Source organism: Chrysemys picta, chromosome 6, assembly GCF_011386835.1.
Source record: "Chrysemys picta bellii isolate R12L10 chromosome 6, ASM1138683v2, whole genome shotgun sequence".
NCBI lineage: Eukaryota > Metazoa > Chordata > Testudines > Emydidae > Chrysemys > Chrysemys picta.
The window spans coordinates 13,400,182-13,424,901 of record NC_088796.1 but is presented as its reverse complement, the minus strand read 5'-3'; the positions used below and the strand labels follow the sequence as shown (position 1 = coordinate 13,424,901).

The following is a 24,720-nucleotide window of genomic DNA, read 5'->3' as shown; positions in this document are numbered from 1 at the left end:
CAAAATCTGTGGGAATGTCCCAGGCTTCTATGGCCCTTTGGTACAGCAGCCTGGAATTTTTGTGGCAGTTTCACCGAAATTAAAATATAGATGCTTTCAGTGAATTAAATATGAAACTGAAAAACACAATCAGCCCCAGTGCTATTTGTTTGGATATTAAATTCATTTTATGCTATCCCCCATTTTCAGTTTTTAATATGCCAAAGTTGAAGGTTTTATCTGAGGCACTATGTAGTATTTGAGCACCTCACAATCTTTAATGTAGTTATTTTCACAGCACACTTGTGAGGTAGGGCAGTGCAATTATTCCCATTTTACAGATGGGAAACTGAGGCACACACAGAGAGACTAAATGACTGGCCCAAGGTCATGTAGAAAGTCTGGCAAAGCAGAGAATTGAGGCCAAGCCTCCGGCTAGCACCCAAAGCACTGGACTATCTGTTCTGTTAGCGATTGGTAGGTGATAGTTAGGGCTTTTGTCCCCTCGAGTTGGCTCTGAATGCAGGTTAAGGGTGATTGGTGCTCTTGGACCCCTGGGAAATGTGGGAGATAATTTGGGGATTTGGAATAAGCACGTGTTGGACATTTCTCCAAAAATAATCAGCTCTGAAATAGTGTTGACATTTGAATTGCCTCTTTTGGTTTTAGTGTTAACATCCCAGTTCAGACTTCCTATGCCTGATGTTTGCCGCAGACTCAGGCCTGGCCTACGCTGAAAAGTTAGGTTGACATAGCAATGGCACTCATAGGTGTGAAAAATCCGTACCCCGGCGCACCATAGCTAGGCCGACCTAACCCCTGACGTAGATGCAGTTAGGTCGATGGAAGAAACCCCCTTTCGTCAGTGTAGGCAGCGTCTGCACTACAGCAACACAGTATAGGCCTGGCCTCAGGCAGATATCACTGAATCGGTTCATACTCGCTGCACGTTTTCAAGTTTGTCTTCACTGTGAGGGCTAGAAACATAGTATTGATTTTTTTTTTTTTTTTTAATGAAAGCTTAGATTCTGCAGCTCGATTCTGCGGTGAGGGGAGGATTCCATGACTGTAGAAATGTGAAATGCAAAGGCCATGGCTAAAGGCAAGCCGTGCATAATAATTAGGGAATGATGAAGTGCAGATTCCAGGCTGCAGCTCCAGTGAATAAAAGTGTTTCTTGGAACTGGGAGGTTTGCCTGTGTGTCACTCAGAGCAGAATTTGGCCCTCCAAGTCTTTGTTCTGATAAAGTCAGTGACCATTTAAACAAATTCACTGCCTGTTCATGTGTCACAGAACTATGGTTATAATGAAACTATGGTGAGGCAGGCTGGACAGTGATTGTTTCAATGCTTCGTCAGCTGGAAGGGATGCTAATGAGAGAAGAGATGTGCTCTTCCTTTGCCCAGGGACTAGGCAGGCTGCCATCACGAGGCTGAGACTGGCGGATCGCTTGAGCTCTGGAGTTCTGGGCTGCAGTGGACTATGCCGATCGGGTGTCCGCACTAAGTTCGGCATCAGTTTGGTGATCCCTGGAAAGCTTGGGGTCACCAGGTTGCCTAAGGAGGGGTGAACCGGCCCAGGTCGGAAACGGAGCAGGTGAACAACTAGTTTCCTTTACAGTCTCTGAGCCGCATCCAGAGGCTACACATAAGGTGGTGTAAATTACATGTAGATGGGTATCTAAGTTGGTGTCATTTACATGCTGAATGGTCCTGATTCTGCTGTGTCTTGCAGCTTGTGTAACCAATTAACCTGTGCAAAGTGAGTGTAACATGCTATTGGTGGGGAGTGGAGAATTCTGATTGAATAGCATTTTTTATCCATTTTCCATGGGTGTAAATGACTCCATGTGGTGCAGAGCAGCAGGTTAAGGACTAGGAAAAAACATGCAAGTTAAAATAGTGGGAAGTAGTCTAACTTGCACCAACTTGGGCCTTCCTGATAGTTTCTTTTCCTGCTGCACCTCTCTCTTGTAGCTTCTCAGCGAGAAAGTTACAGCAGTTTAAACTCTGGGGGGAAGGGGAGACTTATGGCCTGGGGTCCCTGAAGTTGGCCCTCCAGGGCCGCCCCTCCAGGCTTGCACATTTTCGCTCCGCAGCCTCCCAGCCATGGGCCATCTCCCGGGTACGCGCCTCTGCCTGCCGGCGGGCCCGCTCTGCTGCCTCGAGTCGTGCCCATAGATCTGGGTCCCCCAGGCCCTCTTCCCTCAGGGTCTGGGTCCCCTTGGTCATCTGTCTCACAACCACCTGGGTCCATTTTGTTCCTTGGACATGGCCCACCTGGTCCCCAGCCTCTTGCTGGACCCACTCCGTCTGGGTCTCTCTCTCCTGACTGGCGTGGCGACGGTCGGGGTCCCAGCCTCTTGTGGTGTCTCCTCCATCCCAGTCACCGTCTCGGCCACGTTTGGTCCCTCCAGGCCTACAGGCACCTCTTCTTGTTGCCCCTCAGTCCCTCTGAGGGGGGAGTGCCTCTTTAGATGGCCCGGTTCCTGGCAGCCCCAGCAGGCTTCTTGCCTCTGGGCTGACCGGGACTTCTTATTGTCCCTTTGGGGTCCTGTCCCCTTACCAGGACAGACGTGGACATCTTGTGTTGGGCCTGGGCATATCCTCCACATATGGCCCGACCGCCCACAGGCCCAACAAGTCAGCCACCGCCCGGGTTGCTTCACCTGGCGAGCCGTTCTCGGATCCTCCCTTCGTCCCTGCTGGGGTTGTGGCGCCCTGCCCCTACCCCAATAGGGACAGTCCCGTGCCACATGCCCCGCCCGTTTGTAGGCGTAGCAAGTCCTGCGCCCCTTCATAGGCCTCCTGGCCTTGGCGCTCCACTTCGCGTTTTGCTGGTGGCTCCTCCAACACTCCTGCCGGAGGAGTTGGACTAGGGCCCGCTGCTCCCTCACTAGCTGGGCCATCTGTCGATGGAGGGCCCGTTGCACCTCCCATCGTTCCTCCTGGGTCTCCCGGATTCCCTGCAGGACGTCAGCCCCTTTCCTCGGGGACGCTGACACTGGGACCCACCCAGGGACAACACCTGGGGTCTCTCCATAATATACCCCGGTATATACGGGATCCATTGTCCCGTTCCTCAGTTTCTCCACTGTCTCAGGCAATAGCCCTGCTGTCCTTGCCTTGGCCCTTGTGTCAGGGGTGGACCGCTTATGCCCACATTCTCCACCAACTCTGGCACGGTGACCAGCCTACACAATCATGACTGCCCCAATAATAACAAATACACCAGGCCTTAGCACACTAATACTCCTATCCCAAATATCCCTGCAAATAATCTCTTTATTCTGCCCTCCAACTAGGAAACAGTTGGAAAAGGGGAGAGTGCCCCTTCATAGGGAGTAATAGAACGGAAACCCCCATGCATCATTCTGAAAATAATTATGTGCTATAAACTGTAAGTAACTGAACTCTGACATTTGTTATTAAACTACTGGGAAATATCTACCTGTGTGGGCTCGGACCCAGATCCTGCCCTCCCTTACTTAGTTAGGGTTACCATTCGTCCGGATTTACCCGGACATGTCCTCCTTTTTGTTCTAAAAATAGCATCCGGGGGGGAATTTGTAAAGCACTCAAAATGTCCGGGATTTCCCCCCTCCCCCGGCAGAGCAGAGCGAGCAGCTGGGAGGGCTGCAGGAAAGTCCCGGGCTGGACTCCGGAGCAGCTGTAGAGGAGCCGGATCCGCCCTGCATTCTGAGCCGGCAGCTCTCCCCTGCAGCCCGGTCCAGCAGCACTGTGCAGGGCCAGGGACCGGGTTTTGTTGTGCTGGGGAGCGCAGCCACGTGTCCGGCTCGGCTCGCACAGAGCCCAACACCCTGTTCTGAGCAGCAGAGTAAGGGGGCCAGGGGGCAGGAGAAGGGGCAGGGAGGTTCTGGAGGGGGCAGTCAAGAAACGGGGGGGGGGGCTTTTTGGGGGGAGTGGAGAAAGTTTTGGGCAGTCAGGGTACAGGTAGGGGGTAGGGTCCTGGGGGGCAGTTGGGGGGGGGTCTTAGGAGGGGGCAGTTAGGGGACAAGGAACAGGGAGTCTTAGGTAGGGGGTGGGGTTCTGGAGGGCAGTTAGGAGCAGGGGTCCCAGGAGGGGGCAGTCAGGGGACAAGGAGCGGGGAGGGGCTGGGAGTTCTGGGGGGGAGCTGTCAGGGGGCAGGAGTGGGGAGAGGGATCAGAGCAGTCAGGGGACAGGGAGCAGAGGGGTTTAGATGGGTTGGGAGTTCTGGGGGGGGCTGTCAGGGGGCAGGAGTGCGGAGAGGGATCGGAGCAGTCAGGGGACAGGGAGCAGAGGGGTTTAGATGGGTTGGGAGTTCTGGGGGGGGCTGTCAGGGGGCAGGAGTGCGGAGAGGGATCGGAGCAGTCAGGGGACAGGGAGCAGAGGGGTTTAGATGGGTTGGGAGTTCTGGGGTGGGCTGTCAGGGGGTGGGGAGTGGTTGGATGGGGCGTGGGAGTCCCAGGGGTCTGTCTGGGGGTGGGGGTGTGGATAAGGGTTGGGGCAGTCAGGGGACAAGAGGCAGGGAGGCTTAGATAGGGAGTGGAGTCCTGGGGGGCAGTTAGGGGCAGGGGTCCCAGGAGGGGGCAGTCAGGGGACAAGGAACGGGGGGAGGGTTGGGGGTTCTGGGGGGGCGGGAAGTGGGAGGGGCAGGGGCGGGGCTAGGGCGGGGCTCCTCCCGTCCTCTTTTTTGCTTGCTGAAATATGGTAACCCTAACTTAGTATCATGATTTTTAAACTGGAGACATTTTATTAAAGAAAAGAACTAAACGCATAGATCCAAACAGCCAGACTTCTACGCTACTTCAGCCCCTGCTTTGTCTTCTTTGTTTACCAAGGGCTATGGCCTGTCTGGAATTCTATGCCAGGGTTTCTGAGGCACCCCAGAACATACTATAAAAACTCCAGGGCCCAGCAGGGGGCCTCAGGGCTCCTGGCTTCAGCCACCGGATGTGTGTGGGGGGCCTGCGGGACTTGGGGTGGCATTCAGGGCTCTGGACTTCAGCCACCAGGCGTGGGGGGGGGGTAGGGGTGCTGCGGCTTCAGCTGTGGGCTGAGTGGGGGTTTGGGGCTTCAGCCCTGCAGCTCTGTTCCAGGGGCACCAGGGCTCAGGGCCGTGTGCTTCAGTTGCAGGAATCCGCAGCCCCTGGTTGAGAACTGCTGCTCTATACCGCATACAGAGACATCTACTGACCGAATAATATAGAGCAATTCAACACATCATTTCATCACACTTAGGGCCAAAATGGCAATCGATGTAGTTCCACTATGCAGAGATGGGGGGAGGAGCAGGAGAGGCAGCCCAAGGACAGCTCATGCAGGCGGGATCTGTACTACCCTGGTGCAGGGGCTCAATCTGCAGAAACACAGAGGGTGGTTTGGGGTTTAGGGTTGGGTGAAAGTGTGGTCAGACAATCCACCCTCAAACCACTCCTTTTGTGAGAGGGAGGGCAGCAACCCCAGAGCGGTTCTGCTAGTGTTCTGTAACCGGGGGTGAGGTGACGAAGGATTCCGTCCCTCTGCTGCCCTTTGCATTGTGCATCTCCTCTTACTGTCTTTCAGGCTTTGATTTCCTGCAGGTGATCCGTGTGTGTTTGTTTTTCTGCTGATTTCGTTGATTGTCATTTAACAGCAAGAAAAAAAAATGCAGTCCACAAAGTGCCCTAGCAAGTTTCATTTGTTACCAGCAAGCCCTTTCTAGCAACAGCTTGACAAAGCATCAGAAAGTGCCAAGAGAACTTCTTATTTTTTTTTTTAACTTGCTTCCCTGATGCTAAAATAAGGCTTAATTGATTGGAAACTGCTCTCAGGCTGACTTTTGTGTGTGTTTTTTATTATGAAGTTTCAATTTAAAGTGACTGAATTACAGTGTCCCCCATATACCTTCCCACCCACTCTGCAGTGAAAAACGCCCACAGACCTTTTAACTCCAGAGGAGTTACTGCATGCAGCTCGACTAGAATGTCTAGGGTTGACTGAAAGCAACGTTTAAATACTAGTACTACTACTAATGATGATCGTGCAGAAGCTTAAAGGCAGGAGAACGTTCTGTGAAAACTCATGGCTAAATGACACACATTGCTTCCCTCTGCTCAAACTGCAGCTCTCCTGGGGATGCTTGTCCTTGTCAAAGACTTTTCTGCAAGCCTGCTTATGCAGCGCTGCCTCCCGTAGGCCAAATGCTGTCCCAGCTTCCCTGCATCCTGGATTAATAATGGGTTGTGGTTATTATCGTTCTTACGATCATGCCGTCTTCTCCCTTTGTCATGGTTAAAGGAAAAACACCAACCCCCCAATCAAAAACAGTCATCTCAATTATTTAAACAAATGGCATGTTGCAGCCTCCCCTGCTGCTTAAACAGCAAAAGGGTAAAGCCATTGCGAGGTTGTGACCACACACTGATAAATGCGGAAAGCATTTGACCTGTATTACAGTGACCTATGGTAGCAATGCTGTGCTGGCTGTGTACTGTTGGGAAGAAGTAAACTGCTGGGTTCTATGGGATAAAGCAAAACTCAAGAAAGCTCAGTGATGAGATTAGGTCTCCTTGGCAGCACACCCCAGAGGTTTCAGGTCTGACCAGAACTGCTTTAGTGAAGAGGCCCAGATCCTCAAAGGTGACTTCCACTGACTTCAGTAGAAGTTAGGAGCCTAAATATCTTTGGGCCAGAGGCACTGTGTTTGACCCTACAGCCCCACTGATCTCAGCGTCAAGGACACTGCCGCCCAAGACTTGACAGGATCAGGCCCCATACTGGAACAGGAAATCTAAGACTTCAGCCTGAGAAGACTTCATTACAGGGCCAGCCCACAACATTTTGGCACCTGAAGCGAGGAGCTCAAATGACACCACCATGCCCCCTCGCTTGGGCCAAAACTTTGAAAGGTCTCAATTCTGCCTTCTTCCAGTTCTACTCCTCATAGTACTGCTCTGCTGCCTACCCCAATAAAGGAGAACTAACAACTTAAAATACCTTGTTCAAAAATTTTAAGTAACACTTCACTTTCAAACGCCCGAACAGCAAATGTAACTTTTCTTGTCTGCATAGTAAACACTGGCATTTTTATCTGTTTGAATAATCAAAGTGGTACTTTCCGTGCCTTTTTGGTTGCAAAGATTTGAACTGCTTCCTGAAGGTCCACAGTCTGGGCCAGCTCATGCTCTGTTGAGATGGTTGCAAGGCCGACCAGCCTCTCCTGTGTGATTGTGGAGCGTAGATGTGTTTTTATTAACTTCAGCTTGGAGAAGCTGCGTTCTCCACTGGCAACTGTTACAGGAAGTGTTAGACGTATGTGCAGAGCAACAAAAGCATTTGGAAAGAGGGTGGTCATCTTATTTGTGCACATATATTCCAGAACAGCCTTTGGAGTTGATCCTGCTGAAATGTATCTTGAAAGGGCTTTCAGTTCATCACCTAAATCACTCACATCAATATTGCGCATGTCATTATGTGTCAACACTTTCTCTAGTGCCCTGCATTGCTGGTGTAGGTCTTCTTCAGGTATAGTGAGGAGTTTTGGAATATCATACAACATCCCAAATATACTGCTGTATTCCTTTATCTGCATGAAACGTTCTTCAACTGACTGTATTGCACAATCTAGCACCTGGTTAAAGAATTCAACTTTGAATTGTTGTTTGGGGTCTCTTATGGGATTATCCTGTGCCTCGTAATCAAAATGTCGTCTTCTTCAGTGACTCTTGTATTCTTGAATTGGTGGGAAAACAGCTTCAGTGTGAAGTTCCTCTGCCAACTTCTGTGCACTCTTCTTGAGAACGTTTTGAAATCCCTCATCTGACCAGTAAGATTGTAGGTATGACTTTGATTTGTCCAGTTGTTCCATTGCACCAGATATATCAAGGTCAACACCTTGGACTCTCTTGCTTACAACATTTATTTCAAACAGTATGTCATGCCATAACACTAAGCCACACAGAAATTTGAAGTTATATATGTTTCTGGTGATTCCATTTCCCTCTGCCACTGTTTTCCCATGAACAGTTCCTGTCATAGCATTATCCTCCATAATGGCAACTATGGCATCATCTATCTTCCCAATTTGGTGTTTGATAGGCTTTATCGCCTCCACTCGACTTTCCCATTGTGTGGCACTCAGTGGTTTCAGTGTCAGAGAGGATGTTCCCAGATGTTGCTTCAAAATTTGCTATTGATGAGTTGATGCAGAGAAAAATACATAGATGCTTTGAATTATATTAAAAAAAATCAGCAGCCTCACTAGAAGCTGATGCTGCATCACTGACCACCAATTTTAATGAATGAGAACTGCATGGGACAAAAAAAGCTCGAGGGTTTAACTCTCAGATCTGTGTCTGCACTCCTCTGTTCTTTCCTCTCATGTTGGCACCATTATCGTAGCCCTGACCTCTCATGTCAGCTATCGCAATTCCTGTATCTTCCAGCTTTTTAAGAAGCACATTTGTCACACCAACTTCTGTAGTATCATCAATGTCAATAAATTCTAGAAAATGCTCTCTGACAGTCACCATTGCGGGGACATTTTCACTAGGTTCTGTTGTTGTTACAAAATGCACCATTACAGTCATTTGTTCCATATGGCTCATGTCAGGTGTGCAGTCCAGAATAACAGAGTAATATCTTGGGCCTGGTCTACACTAACCCCCCAATTCGAACTAAGGTACGCAACTTCAGCTATGTGAATAACGTAGCTGAAGTCGACGTACCTTAGTTCGAACTTACCGCGGTCCAGACGCGGCAGGCAGGCTCCCCTGTCGACTCCGTGTACTCCTCTCGCCGAGCAGGATTACCGGAGTCGACGGCGAGCACTTCCGGGTTCGATTTATCGCGTCCAGACAAGACGCGATAAATCGAACCCAGAAGTTCGATTGCCTGCCGCTGAACCAGCGTGTAAGTATAGACATACCCTTGCTATCTTCAGATCTGCCACAATCTTCTGTTTGACTTTTGTTGCCAGTAACTGTAGGATCTCATTTTGAATTGTTTTTTGAAGGTAGTGGTGTATGTACATTTCTTGGGTGGTGACTCTTCTTAGATGCTCCTGGAGTACAGCATCAGACTCAGCCATCAGCTCCCCAATTTTAAGAAAGTTTCCATTGTTTGGCACATACAGTTGATCTGAAGTGCCACGCAGAGCTAGGTTTTGGGTAGCAAGCATTCTCACAATGGCAATGAGCCTTTTCAGAACATTTTGCCAGTAAACAGACTCTGATGCAATCTTCTCTCTATGCTGATCATCTATGGTGGCCTTTAACCTTAGTCTCATCTCAAGCTCTTTCCACCTATGGAATGCTCTCTGGTGATTTGCTGCCTTTTCATGGCATGCCAGATTTCTAGCCAGATTTTTCCAGTCCTTTGTTCCTGTAGAACCCAATGTGGCTGGATCGTTAGACTGGAAGAGTTTGCAACAAAAACAGTATGCAGCATTTGGGGTTTTTGAGTACATAAGCCATGGCCTCTCCACTATGTCACCATTGGGGATTTCACGCCAGTAATGTGTTGGATGGAAACTTCTATTTTCATTGTCTCTGGGGAACATGAAGTTTTTCACTTGCTGTGGCCCATGCAGTACAAGGAAGTCCCTCAGGCTACTGCTCAAGTGGGTCCACAGTCCTGCATCATCTAGACTTTTAAGGAACTAAACTCAGCAGCAGCAGTTTCTTCTGCCTCCACCACATTCTTCTCTGATCTACACTTTCCTTCAGGAATGTGCATGGTTACATCCATTTGAGATGGAGATATGGATGCTGCAGTAGCTGCCAGGTCACCTGCACTCTGACTAACTGGAAGATCAGGTATCGCCTCACCAGTCACATCTTCACTGGGGCCGGAAGGCTCACCACGAACATCTGTGTCTATTTATCTCAGGAGAGCTCCTTCCTGCTTAGATAGAAAAGCTTCCTTTGCTTTCTTTCTTTTTCTGAATGCTGCCCCAGAGGGGCGTTTTCTTCTTTCACTCATGACTGCTGTTCTGTGCCAGCTATAGTGGCTCTCAACTCTCAATTGAAGGGGACAAATAAGCAGGCTGGTAGCAGGTTCTGAGTGAGGGAAGATATCAGCGTCTTAAGGGCCTAACTGGCTCCTACTACTTCAGATGACTGCCTCTTCTCCTCAAGTGGGTTCAGGGAAGCAGCAGGTGTTAATCAGTCCTGGCTCCTGGGGGTGCTAGAGAGGTACATAAGAGGCTCCTCCTCCTCCTCTCTCTCTCTCTCTCTCTCTCTCTGCAGCTCCTGGTGCTTTCTGTTATTCCCTCTCATCTTTTCGCCTGCCTGCCTGTTATGTCTCTTGTGCCCTCCTTCCTCTAGCACAGCACTGCACCATCTCTGTGCATCTAGAGCAGAGAGAATACATATGCACCAGCAGCAGACACAATTTTCTACACTCTGGGTCCTAGTGGCACCCCCCCACAGTCTGGCACCTGAGGCGGCCGCCTCAGTTCACCTCATGGTACAGCCAGCCCTGCTTCATTAGCTTGTTTAATGTTTTCAGTTTTGTTCCTAAATTGGACTCTAGAGATATTTTATCAGGGTGACTTCATGGGTAGTTGCAATTTGCTGGAATTTCATAATGTGTAGAAATGAACCAAACTTTGGATGTGGTTGAAATCTCAGCATGGATCCCGCGGGGTCCTAACTGTAATCTTGGGCAAGTCACTCAATCTCTCTGACCCTTATCTGTCAGATGGAGCTAATAATACTTCCTTTCTCCCACCTTTTCTCTGTGATGTCTATCTGGATCATAAAATCGTCAAGGCAGGGATTACCTCTTACTATGCACATATACCAGGGGTTCTCAAATTTCATTGCACCGCGACCTCCTTCTGACAACAAAAATTACTACACAGCCCCGGGAGTGGGGGGACCGAAGCCTGAGCCTCACTGCACCGGACGGGAGGACAAAGCCCCCTGAGCTCTGCCACCAAGGGCTGAAGCCCTTGGGCTTTGGCTTCAGCCCTAGGCTTCAGCTTTGGCCCCAGACCATGGGCCTAGGGCTTCGGCTTCAACCCTTGGCCCCAGTAAGTCTAAACCAGCCCTGGCGACCCCATTAAAATAGGGTCGTGACCCACTTTTGGGTCCTGACCCACAGTTTGAGAATCGCTGATATATACAGTGCCTAGCACAATGGGGATCTTATCTCAGTTGTGGCCTATAGATTCTATTGTAATACATGTAATATGTAATAATGGCACAGACATTTATGGCAGATTAGAGCAGTGGCTCTCAAACTTTTTTACTGGTGACCGCTCTGAATGTGACCCCCCCCCCCCATAAATATATAAAAAAGTGTTTTAATTTTAACTTATAAATGCTGGAGGCAAAGCAGGGTTTGAGGTGGAGGCTGACAGCTCGTGACCGCCCATGTAATAACCTCATGACCCCCGAGGGTCCCAACCCCCAGTTTGAGAACCTGTGGATTAGAGGATCACTCATCAGTGGATTTTGACCCTGAGCCAAAGGCCCGGTAGAATGGCATTGCAGGGGGCTCTAGGTTTGCTTGAACCAGCAGTCGCTGTAACTGTGAATGCAAGTTAGGCCTGACATTGTGTGGGCACAATTTATGAATTAGACCCACAATATGAACATAAGAGGAAAACCAAGAGACCCTGAACGTGCATATCTAGGGTTAGCAGTGGTATCTGGGTAGAGGCTTCCTTCTTTTGGAACAGTTTTAGTAGAAACTCTGGGACGCTTCCATGATGCAGAAAGCCACAAGCCCAGGAAAAAAATTTTTTTTTGAAGGGGTGAGCTGTTTGACGTCAATGAAAGCCAGAGGGAGATTTTTTTTTTTTTTTTTTTAAATTGAATTTGTGCCTTAGACTGAAATAATTTAGGGAGCGAGATTGAGTCATTAAAGTAACAATATTCAGGCTTTTAAAAATATATCGGCTTAGTCTGGAAAATTAACTAGTATGAACATCTGGTCAAAGATCAATCCTTGCTGTTTTCAATATCTGATTACTAATGAATGCTATAAGAGAGTGTCCTTCAGAAGAGATTTTTATTAAATGAACAGTAGCCAAAGCTGAATTACAGTGGGACAACTGTGGAAATACATGTAACAAGGAGCTAATGAATATATTCATTTTGATTACCCTATTCTTACAAACGCAAAATTAATTCAGAACGATGAAACATTTAGGACAATGGTGACTTTCCCATCATTTCCGAATTCTGATCTCTTCCCCTCCATCGCGCATAACTGTACAATGTCAAATGATCAAATCATTTAGTTAATTCATCAACTATTACAATATAAAGGAATCTGTTAGGAGGGGGAAGAGAAAAATACTATTCCCCTTCCCCATTTCAAGTACTGTTGTTCATCATCACAGCAAACTATGTGCCAAGACCAAATCTTAGTCGTTCTTCTCAATTAAATCTATCCTTCTGATTGAAATGTATCATTGTTACAGTAACACAAATGTGTGTGCAGGGAGAAGCACATGTACAACAGTAAAACAAATACACAAAGGGCACTTTGCTATTAAATGAGGTGTGGTTCTAGCAGTATTCCCCATTCTAAGCTCAGGAGATTCTTGCTCATTATACTAGTAATACTATACCTAATGGAAAACGAAACTTCAGGGGCATCACCCGTCCTTGAACTTACCAGGTAAAATCCTGGTCCTACTGAAGTAATGGGAGTTCGGCTATTGATTCCAGTACAGCCAGGATTTCACCCAGTGGTGCTGATCCTGCTGTCATTGAACTCAGTAGGGATCAGGAGGAAGGTCCTGATATTTTCAAGCATTAGGAACATGTATGGCTCATTCAGCAGCTCATGGATTGTTTCTTTTTAACCAAGCCGTGGGCCCCCATGCAAAACCTGAATGGAACCAGTGTTTGTAACACCTGTGTAAGTGCTGCGTAAGTAACACGGGCCAGATTTTTCTGAGATGCTGAGCACCGCCAGCTCTCACTGACTTCATTTGGCATTCCGGGTAGGCAGGACCACAGAAATCGGGCTCTATGGCCTACATTTTCATTAATGGCTAGAAATTTTGGGTGATGCAATTTTTGAGAGCCCAGCTTGAGATGCCATTCAGAAAATCAGGCCCCTTTAAGGTGACTCGAGTTGGAAACCCAAAGCCAGAGGCATCCTAAATACTAGCTATTTGGGAAAGTTTAGGTCTATATCAGTAGGATTTCAGTAAGTTCAAGTACTGACTCATATGAATTAGTACGAAAGTGGCTTTTCTTACGTTAGTCCCCCACATATATGTAACATATATAACTTATGTGAACTGTTATCACATTTATCTCCATTTTTTTCTGTTGGTTACATGGCAATTTTAATACCCAACTTTGTAAAGCGCTTAGAGCTACACTTACAAGGTGCTATATAAGTGGGAAAGTATTTAATAATATGAAGGAAGTCCTATGTAAACATTTCAGGAAAGGCCAGAACTGGGTGACATTTTTGACACCCCGCCCTCAACATCAGGCCCCCCATCTGAAAAAAATCAACACGTTTTGTTTCAATGTTTTGGAAATTAAACATTTTTATTTTTCAATTTGAAATGATCTTTTGGTTAGAAATTTCCTTTAATTTGATTTAAAAAATTAAACATGAAATGCTCAAAATCTAAATGAAACATTTTTGTTTTAGATTAAATAAAACATCTAATTGAACCTGAAATGATTTTTTTTTAACCTTTTTTGATTTTCCAAAAAGTTTGTTAAAGTTTCATTTTTGGTTGAACCCAGAATGAGTGTCCCCCCCCGCCATGCCGGTGAATGGCAACATCTGCTATTCACCCAGCTCTGGGCAGGATTTGTCTCACTGTGTGTCTGTACAGCACTCGGCACAATAGGGCCCTCATATTGCTTTGGGTCTTGGTGTACTACTGTATTACAAATAATAGTTAGATTCAGTACCATACTCTTTTAAATTCACTGGCTAATATAGCAGCTATTAAAAACTTGTGGAACTCCTTGCCTGAGGAGGTTGTGAAGGCTAGGATTATAACAGGGTTTAAAAGAGAACTGGATAAATTCATGGTGGTTAAGTCCATTAATGGTTATTAGCCAGGATGGGTACGGAATGGTGTCCCTAGCCTCTATTTGTCAGAGGGTGGAGATGGATGGCAGGAGAGAGATCACTTGATCATTACCTGTTAGGTTCACTCGCTCTGAGGCACCTGGCATTGGCCACTGTCGGTAGACAGGATACTGGGCTGGATGGACCTTTGGTCTGACCCAGTACGGCCATTCTTATGTTCTTAAAGTCTATCCCACACTCTGCAATAAGCTGCCACTAATAATAAAAAAAACAGTGACTATAGCCTATGAACTGTGACCGATGTTGTGCTGGAGCTTCTTGCCCAAGGAAGAAGGATCCCATTCACTGACCCATGAAGAGATCCCTTGTGCAATGTGGAAAAGACGAGTTGCAATCTCTGTGTGTGAATCTCACTTTTTAAATAAGTTGCATATGTGCATGGACTGTAACATGAATGGAGCTGCTTTCATATTAGCTCATGTGAGTCAATATATAATCTAATAGGCTTTCAATATGCAAACCATATTCGGCTTCTGTGAGATCTCATCCCACCCAGACAGTTCCACTGTTAGAGGATATGGAATTGGAATGCCGTTTGGCTTCTATTCATGGCCTCAAAAGACCATGGACACTTTCAGCTTTGCTGCACTCACATTTAATATCTGGATCTCAAACTTAACTGAATCACTCAGGGATTTATGGCACCCATGAGGGACCAGACACTGTGTTGGGTAATAGATTATGCTAATACATCTATGTTGGTTTTTCTCTGCAACAGATTTAATATTGATTTGCTCTATTTTAATATTTAACAATGTGCTTCATTTGGGCAGTAATTCCACAAAGCACTTTACATACAAATGCAAAGTGCTCCACTTAGGAAGGAACAATCAGTTGCACACATACAAAATGGGAAATGACTGCCTAGAAAGGAGTACTGCGGAAAGGGGTCATAGTGGATCACAAGCTAAATATGAGTCAACAGTGTAACACTTGCAAAAAACCCTCAAACATCATTCTGGGATGTATTAGCAGAAGTGCTGTAAATAAGATGTGAGAAGTAATTCTTCCGCTCTACTCCGCGCTGATTAGGCCTCAACTGGAGTATTGTGTCCAGTTCTGGGCACCACATTTCAGGAAAGATGTCAACAAATTGGAGAAGAGCAACAATAATGATTAAGGGTCTAGACAACATGACCTGTGAGGGAAGATTGAAAAAATTGGATTTGTTTAGTCTGGAGAAGAGAAGGCTGAGAGGGGACATGATAACCGTTTTCAAGTACATAAAAGGTTGTTACAAGGAGGAGAAAGAAAAATTGTTTTTCTTAACCTCTGAGGATAGGACAAGAGGCAATGGCTTAAATTGCAGCAAGGGAGATTTAGGTTGGACATTAGGAAAAACTTCCTAACTGTCAGGGTGGTTAAGCACTGGAATAAATTGCCTCGGGAGTTTGTGAAATCTCCATTATTGAAGGTTTTTAAGAGCAGGTTAGACAAACACCTGTCAGGGATGGTCTAGTACAGGGGTTCTCAAATTTCATTGCATCGCGACCCCCTTCTGACAACAAAAATTCCTACAGGACCCCAGGAGGGGGGACCAAATCTTGAACCTGCTTGAGCCCCACTGCCCAAGGTGTGGGGGCCACCGCCCTGGGCAGGGGGGGCCAAAACTGAAACTCAAGGGCTTCAGCCCCAGGCAGCGGGGCTCAGGCTTCAGCTTTGGCCCCAGAAAGTCTAAGCCAACCCTGGCAACCCCATTAAAACAGGGTCGTGACCCACTTTGAGGTCCTGACCCACAGTTTGGTAGGGTGACCAGACAGCAAATGTGAAAAATTGGGACAGGGGGTGGGGGGTAATAGGAACCTATATAAGGAAAAGACCCAAAAATCGGGACTGTCCCTATAAAATCAGGACATCTGGTCACCATACAGTTTGAGAACCACTGATTTAGTACTTAGCTCTGCCTTGAGTGCAGGGGACTGGACTAGATGACCTCTCGAGGTCCCTTCCAGTCCTATGATTCTAAGAACATATTTAATTTTAAAAATTCTGTATTTAGCAAAGCACTTAAGCATGTTAAGCCGGTTCTTTGCTGAATCAGGGCCCCAGTAATTAGCACAAGCATAAAGTAAGTTAAAAATAGTCTTCATTCAACTAAAATCTCTTGCAATACATGTTTCTCAGGTATACTGGATGTGGGTTCTTTACCATATGTAGCAGCCACAAATAGGCTGAGTATGATGGGGAGGGGGGGGGCAGGGGTGGAGTGAAGAGAGGGTTGAAAGAAATTCCACGTATGAAAATCCTCAATCCTGCCAATATACACCCTCTGAAATCAAAAAGCAGAATAGAACGTGCATCCCTCTGTCCCATTTGCTCTCAGACGTGCTGCAGTTTACAAGATGAGGCCCTATGATGTCTATGAAGAAAGGAAAATTCTGTTGCACCTCTGCACATGAGAAGTGCAGTAGGATTCTTACCAGATTCTGTCCTTTTCCAAATCTCACCGCATGGAGCTGGCTTGCAGACGTCAGATGCACAGAATCAGCTTTCAATGAAGATCTCCCCCAGTATTTGGGAATAGATATCAGTCTTTTTTTGTTAATTCAATTTTGCTTCATTCTGGCTTCTGAGCAAACAATGGGCTCTCTATATCATTGTCTGAAGCACATTCATGTTTGTGCTAAGGCACCCAGAGCTTCACCATGTAATCTGAAAGAATTTTTCACAATGGATTATCTCTGACAGTATTTAGCAAACATGTCACATACCAAAATATGGGCCAGCAGTATGTGAGAGAGAGGCTGCCTCTTGCAGCCTCATAGTATAGGCATCAGAGTGTTGTGTATCTCGAGCTACAAGAGGTGTAACTTTGCCACAATATTTGTAGTTTTAACGTCAGATAATTAAGGTGCTTCACAGAATTAGATAGCCCAGCAATTTAATGGGAGGGAGGAAACGTTAGAGTACTGGATTGAGAGTCAGAACTCCTGGGCTCTTTTCCAAGTTCTACCACTGACTGTGCGACCTTGTGCAAGTCACTTAACCTCTCTGTGTCTCAGCTTCATAAGAATGGCCATACTGGGTCAGACCAAAGGTCCATTTAGCCTAGTATCCTGTCTTCCAACAGTGGCCAATGCCAGGTGCTTCAAAGGGAATGAAAAGAACCTGTAATCATCAAGTGATCCATCCCCTGTCGCCCATTCCCAGCTTCAGGCAAACAGAGGCTAGGGACACCATCCCTGCCCATCCTGGCTAATAGACATTGATGGACCTATCCTCCATGAACTTATCTAGTTCTTTTTTGAACACTGTTATAGTCTTGGCCTTCACAATATACTCTGGCAAAGAGTTCCACAGGTTGACTGTGCGTTGTGTGAAGAAATACTTCCTTTTGTTTGTTTTAAACCTGCTGCTTATTAGTTTCCTTTGGTGACCGCTAGTTCTTGTGTTATGAGGAGTAAATAACACTTCCTTATTTACTTTCTCCACACCCGTCGTGATTTTATAGACCTCTATCATATCCCCCCTTAATCATCTCTTTTCCAAGCTGAAAAGTCCCAGTTTTATTAATCTCTCCTCATATGGAAGCTGTTCCATAATCCTAATCATTTTTGTTGCTCATTTTTTGTACCTTTTCCAATTCCAGTATATATTTTTTTGAGATGGGGTGAGCAGATCTGCACGCAGTATTCAAGATGTGGGTGTACCATGGATTTATATAGAAGCAATATGATATTTTCTGTCTTATTATCTATTCCTTTCTTAATGATTCGCAACATTCTGTTCGCTTTTTTGACTGCTGCTGCACCTTGAGTGGATGTTTTCAGAGATCTATCCATAATGACTCCAAGATCTCTTTCTTGAGTGGTAACAGCTAATTTAGACCCCCATCATTTTATACGTATAGTTGGGATTGTTTTCCAGTGTGCATTACTTTGCATTTATCAACACTGAATTTCATCTGCCATTTTGTAGCCCAGTCACCCAGTTGTCTGAGATCCCTTTGTAGCTCTTCGCAGTCTGCTTTGGACTTAACTATCTTGAGTTGTTTTGTATCATCTGCAAATTTTGCCACCTTGCTGTTTACCCCTTTTTTCAGATCATTTATGAATATGTTGAACAGCACTGGTCCCAGTACAGACCCCTGGGGGACACCACTATTTATCTCTCTCGATTCTGAAAACTGACCATTTATTCCTACCCTTTGTTTCCTAGCTTTTAACCAGTTACCAATCCATGAGAGGACTTTCCCTCTTATCCCATGATAGTTTACTGTAAAATGGAAATAAAATGCATACCAATCTCCTAGGGGTATTTTGAGGTTTTATTAGTTTGTGTTAGTAAAGCACTAGGAGATTGTCAGGCGAAAGATGATATAGACATTCAAAATATTATTATTATACCTGACTCTTACACATTCCAATATTGTGCTGTCTAGGCTGTAGTATTTTGTTGCATGTGTTATCCATATCAGTGACATGAGAGAGGCTTCCTGTATGCTTGGATTTTGGCTGGGAAACATTATCTAGGCTATCCCATGCTACTGGTAGCTCATGGTATGGTGTAATACAGAGGTCACACCATAGCTCAAAAAACACTGTTGAATGCAACCTGGCTTTTAGTTCCAGTGATATGCATGATGCAAAGTACTGCAACCCCATCTTGCATTCCTGATAGCCAATTTCTGTGCCAGATGCTTGCACACACCTGGTGTAAAAAATTAAAAAAATCGGTCTCATTTGCTCACCCAAGAGGAGGAAGCTTTAAAAGATGGTCACAAATGAAAAGCCAGATTTTCAAAGGGACACTGAAACAAGGGTGCAAATGGGCAATTGTGCCAATAGTTAACAATTTTGCATGCACATGTGAGTGCAAAAAAAAATCACACATAGATGTTCCAGCAAATATTGCGGGCGCATTTGAAAATTTGAGTATCGACATCATATTTCTCAGTTCTTGCAGAGAGGTGTTTCTTCAGGGATGGTGCCCCTAGTCTCTGTTTGAAAGAAGCTGGGAATGGGCGACAGGATGGATCACTTGATGATTACCTGTTCTGTTCATTCCCTCTGAAGCACCTGGCATTGGCCATAGTCAGAAGACCGGATGCTGGGCTAGATAGACCTTTGGTCTGACCCAGTATGGTCATTCTTATGTTTTCTTTTGATATGTTGTAGTGCTGGTTTGAAGGCAATGAGTATAAATTTCCTTTACACACATTACCGGGGACAGTATTTGTACAAGGTTATATTTGTCACAGGAAACCTCTCCGTTTCTTAGATATTTCCTCATACTTTGTTCATTGCTTCAGGGACTCAAAAGTCTCCCGAGAATGTCAAAAATTCAGTGTCCTCAAGGACCATGTTTTCCAGTTAGCTCTGATTTAGCAGATGAAGGTGAAAAACACAGGTAGCCAGACTACTCCTGAGTGATTGCACACACGTTGATGCTGAGGAGAGAGAGTTGTTGCAGCTAATACTGGCATGTAGGCCAGGATCAGAAATAAATCATGGATATTCTGGTTTGGGGCAGTACAATATATTAGTGTGATTTCCCACCCCGCCACCCCCTAATGCTACTCCCTCTAAGATCTGGAGGATCACAGGGCATCACACTGCTGGTAGGTGCTGAGATTACTACTAGCCCTTGAAATACGTAAATGGCCAAATTCTGCTCTCTGGTACGTTTGGTGCAGTCAGAAGTCTTACTCCAGATTTGCAGCAGTGTAACAGAGCAGCATTTGTTCCAAAGAGAACCAGGTTTCTAGGCCAAGATTTTCAAAGGTACTAAGAGCAATTAGGCACTCAACTCCCTTTCAGAGTCAATGGGAGATGAGCACCTCGCCCCCTTTTATGCCTTTCAAAATCTCTCCTCTAATCTCCACAGGCAGATCTGTCCATATCACATGTGTTCTCAGCCTGGGACTCATGACGGCTTCCCTTCCATTACTGCTGAATGGCAACAGGGTGCTGGCTAGATCCCAGCTAGACAGAAGGGAACTCTCAGGGGATCCTGGTATAAAACTACTGTCCTATTATACGTGTTTAAGTGCATAAATGTTTAGAAGGACCATATTTGGTTCTGTGGGTGGAGACTTTGACAGATGGGATCCTGTTGTGGCTGTGACTTCATTATACAGCTGTCAATGTGTCTATTCCTCTGTGTGATATGAATGAATAAATTCTTCATTTATTTTTCCGAACAAAGTAAATGGCTAATTTGTTTTTAAAGGGCTAAAATGAACTGAGGAAAATAGGCCTTTTTGCCCCAGAGTTTACACCCCAATAATTATTGTGCTCACTAATTAAGGTTTGACTTCATTTTGCTGCCACTGGTCTTTCAGTACAGCTGTGGGAGAGTATACTGGCTCCAACAGTGCCTTGTGCATCATTAAAGGATTATAAACTAAGGAGACTGGGCCTTGTGTTCTGAATGCAGAATCTTTGGTGGTGGTGATGTGTGAGCTGCCAAGAACAGATCTGGACTCAGATCCCAGGCTGAATTTCCTGGCTGGTAGTTAAAAAGATGGTGTTTTTCTGTTTGCAAACGGACCACATTTGGATAGAATCCATGAGAGATATTGAATATGGACCCCACTGTCCCATTTCTGTGGAAACTACTTGTCAGTATAGAACTATACTTCAGACAAGACCTAAATTGTAATAACTTCACTAGGGATCCCACATGGGAGCTTTGAATGGGACTAGAGATAATATAATAGTATCTGTGTCTTGCCCTGAAATGGTTCTATTTTATTCCACGGAATAGCCCAGAAGCAGATAGCTTTTCTGCCCCCTATGCAGCCCCCCGGTACTATCTTTGCCCCACCCTCCTGCACAGTTCAGTATAGGCCCCAGCATGTTGGTTTGAACAGCTGGGATAATGGCACACTGGACATTGATTTAGTTGTTTGCTGGTTTATTCATATTAAAATCTTGTTGTTTTACAAAGGACTTTCCAATTTTTTCCCAAAAGACAGTTTTTTCATGTGTTATGGAGGTAAAATAACCTCCCAGCTGAGCCACTTTATTTGTGGTTAAAGCTTCCATAGGTCACTGTTTTCAGAAATAAACATTCAGGACCTGCTCCTGCTCCCACTGAAATCCAGGACAAAACTCCCATTGATTCAAATGAGAGCAGGATCGAGCCCCTACCAGCAACTAGCAAGCTTAATAACCGTTCTGATGGCTGGAGGCAAGGTCTCGCTATTTCACCCCATAACAAGAGAACTGTTCATGGTTGAGGAACAATCAGAATATTTGTCTCTTTAGATGAATAGTTCTTTAAGATTGCATTGAAAGTCAATATTCCCATCTGCGGCTGTGAGGCTATCCAAAGGCTGCCATAAATCAGCATGCAGGAACTGAGAGCTCTGTCCTTGAAGAGATGCACGGTGACCTTGCTTATGCTTACTCCGGAGGAATAACCAGGAAAAACATAGAAACCCAAACAGAGAGCAGTGATGACGAAAGGCACTGCATGCTGTACGCAAACGTTACAGTATCAAAGGCATTATCTGAACCTCCCCTTGTTAAATAAAATGCAGCTTTTCATGATAGCCTAACCAGGTTGCTGCTGCTGTTTTTGCAGGGGGCTGAATGAAATCATTACATACTTGTTCGATAATAGTATACCCCGGTCACGTCTCCCTGCAAGTGCATTTCACTGGAATCACTGAGCAGAAGCAAAGAAGAGCTGATGACTATGTGCTGCCGAAGCAGGTTGCGGGAGCCCTGTATTTTCCACTGGCTGCAGTTTTCTGTTTTATTTGCAGCTTCTCCCATCTGGAATATCAAAGTGGGATTGAAGTAGATAATTGTTAGCAGCGGGTTTATGAGAGAGACTGCGGGGAACAGAATGCTTCTCACACAGCACAAACTGCTCTGTCTGAAAGAGCTGTGAATAGATGATTCTTAGATGTTACCCACATCTAATGCTCCTGGAAACTTTACAGTGGAAATGAGCCATTGCGCCCAGTTTTTTAGTTAACAACCAAAAGGGGCAAGAAGGGGGCAGCGGGGCTGAACAATGGGACACCTTGTCCTTGGATTTCTCACAGAAAAGCTAGCAAATGTTTCCCACCGCCTTTCAGTGAAAAGAGCGTGAACGCTACAATGAACTGAATTCTACCCAACAGAGCTCAAGTAAGCTTTTTCCACAAGGATGGGATACAGTGACCCCTCATCAAGCAGGGACTTGCTGGGGAACAGAACTTTGTTCTTCATCTTCATCTGCGCTTTTGCTGTGGTCACTTTGCTGCAGCAGATCCTGTATGGGAGAAACTATCTCAAGAGGTAAGAGGATAGCAGAAAAAGTTCTATCTGATCAGACAGATTTGTGACCGAGATCCTGGTGCATAGGGGAATCCAATCATGCACTAATAGCATGAACATCCTGGCAAGAGTGTGGGAGAATGTGACTGGCAGCTGTAGCATTTGTCAGGATTATTAAAGAAAAATGCTAGGTAAGATATTAATTGTATGTATTTTAAATCTCAGTTGGTGTAAATCACTAGTTCTGCTGACATCATTGGAACTATGTAGACTTATACTAGCTGAAGATCTGGCCCAATGTGCCAAATTTTGCCCTGATTTATACCCTGTGTACTCTGCCACATGGCTCTGTGTCATCCTGTGTATGTCAGGGCCAAACTGGCCAGAAAGAATGAAGTGAGATAATTGTAGAAGTTTAATGCTTTTGTAAAATAAATGCAAATGTATTTCCAGAAATTCACATGATTGTAGCAATATCAGAGGTCAGAATAACAAATGGTTCACTTTATTGTTCCATGACAGTATTTGTGTTAATTTGGGAGAAGGATGGTGTGTCTGAATCAGCAGTCTCGCCTAAAGATCACATCAGTCATCAGCCTGAAAATGGTGAATTTGATGTTTCCTGCTCAGGTCACAACAAAATACCAGCTGGGAACGTCAAGTGTTTACCTGAGCCTTAAAGGATCTATTTAAAAAATATTGTGGATGGTTTGATTTATAAGTGAAATATTTCTATTAAACCCTTTTAGGCACCTGGGCTTCAATAACACGGGACTGCTGTGGAAGTTTTTGTTTTAATTTTAAGAGTAACTGGCAAAAAGATTTATGGTTTGATTCTCCCCTGCCTTGCATCTTCAGTAGTCATTTGTGTATGCAAAATGCATTTTAAATACTACCAAATGAGAAATTTCCTCTCACCATGGTAGCGTTTCACAACCACTATGCACTGACTTTACACAGATGCAAATGATAACAGAAGGGGCAGGGGCAGTGGAAAAATCAAGCCCTAAATGTGAATGAATAACGTAGAAAAATAACCACATTAAAACAAACCTGGTTCTGGGGAGAAGATGCAGTTAAAATTCTTCTACTGGGCCAAACTCTGTCCTGATTTATATCCTGCGTTTCTCCATTGACTTCAGTGGGGTTGCAGAGGATGCAAGAAAAGGCAAAAGTTGACTCCCAAGCTCTAACTTGCTAAGAAAAGCAGGTCCTGTTATTTTAGTCTGTCCTGCTCTGGTGGTTGCTATTACAAAAGTGGAAGCAAGGAGATGTCACACGTTTTGTAAGTGTAGGTTAATACACACTCATGTTAAGCTTAGCCATGACTTTTAGTGGTTTGTGTCTTTGGTCAATCTAGGCTTGAATAAAGGCTGGGAATGGCTGAGCCATTACACACATTGAATCTATTTCCCCATGTTAAGTATCCTTACACCTTGTCAACTGTCTGAAATGGGTCATCTTGATTATCACTACAAAAGATTTTTTTCTCCTGCTGATAATTGCTCATCTTAATTAATTAGCCTCTCAGAGTTGGTATGGCTACTTCCACCTTTTCATGTTCTCTGTATGTATGTATATCTTCTTACTATATGCTCCATTCTATGCATCTGATGAAGTGGGCTGTAGCCCACGAAAGTTTATGCTCAAATAAATGTGTTAGTCTCTAAGGTGCCACAAGTACTCCTGTTCTTTTAGTAGTCCCCCCAATGCCACTCAAGACACATTTTCTTCCAATGTTTGGGAGAAAGTACTTAGGACACCATCCTGAGGTGGGGTGATGGCTCTTCTCCCAGTGAAGTCAATGGAGGTTGAAGGAACTCAGTACCTGGTGGGATCAGGCCTTTAGATATTAAAGAGGGGAGGGTAGTTGCTGTATGTAAAGTCACTATAATTTGTCACTTCCCCACTGTTCTCATTCTCTCGCGGTTCTGCAATGGGGTATGGTTGTGGTCTGGCAGTTCTTTACATCATTTGGGTAAATGCTCCACATTTTTAAAAACATAAGTTTTTGGAAGCTGCCTTCTTCTGTACTCAGCCAGCAGCGTGTAAATAAAATTACAGTTCTTCAATGGTTTGCTCACTGGGCCACTTGCTAATGAGAGTTGCACGTATCCTTCGACTGGTGTCCCATTATCGTCCTCCTGGACCGGGCCCTCCATTAAAATGTTACACAGGCTGCAAAGTTGGCCAGACCCCGCCTCAGACCCTTTATTTGTTGCACCTCCTGACAATGCTCTTGAGCTGGGGGGGGAGGGGTTTAAGAACATCTTTATAGGGACGACGTGGGATATTTATAGTTGCAGCACTGCCTGCCAAGCTGGAGCTTGAGGACACTGGCTGAACACGAGGCCAAGTTTCTCACTATGATTCAATATGCTTCTGGCTTTACTATCGCCTGTGCTAGGACCCGCTGTGTGCAGCACTAATAGGCCTCTTGTACTTTTCCCAAGGCAGCAGAGAGAAATTCCCCAGAGTACTT

The 24,720-nt window shown here is 45.4% G+C and overlaps 1 protein-coding gene across 2 annotated transcripts in view; it reads left to right on the top strand.

The window, feature by feature from the left end:
• ST8SIA5 (ST8 alpha-N-acetyl-neuraminide alpha-2,8-sialyltransferase 5) overlaps positions 1-24,720 on the top strand; it is a 113,748-nt gene that overhangs the window by 9,826 nt on the left and 79,202 nt on the right. For both annotated transcript variants that reach the window (XM_042850698.2, XM_005305411.4), the window contains exon 2: positions 21,556-22,259. In XM_042850698.2, the coding sequence (XP_042706632.1) occupies positions 22,129-22,259 (131 nt within the window). In that variant the 5' untranslated portion in view covers positions 21,556-22,128. The remainder of the gene's footprint in view (positions 1-21,555; positions 22,260-24,720) is intronic.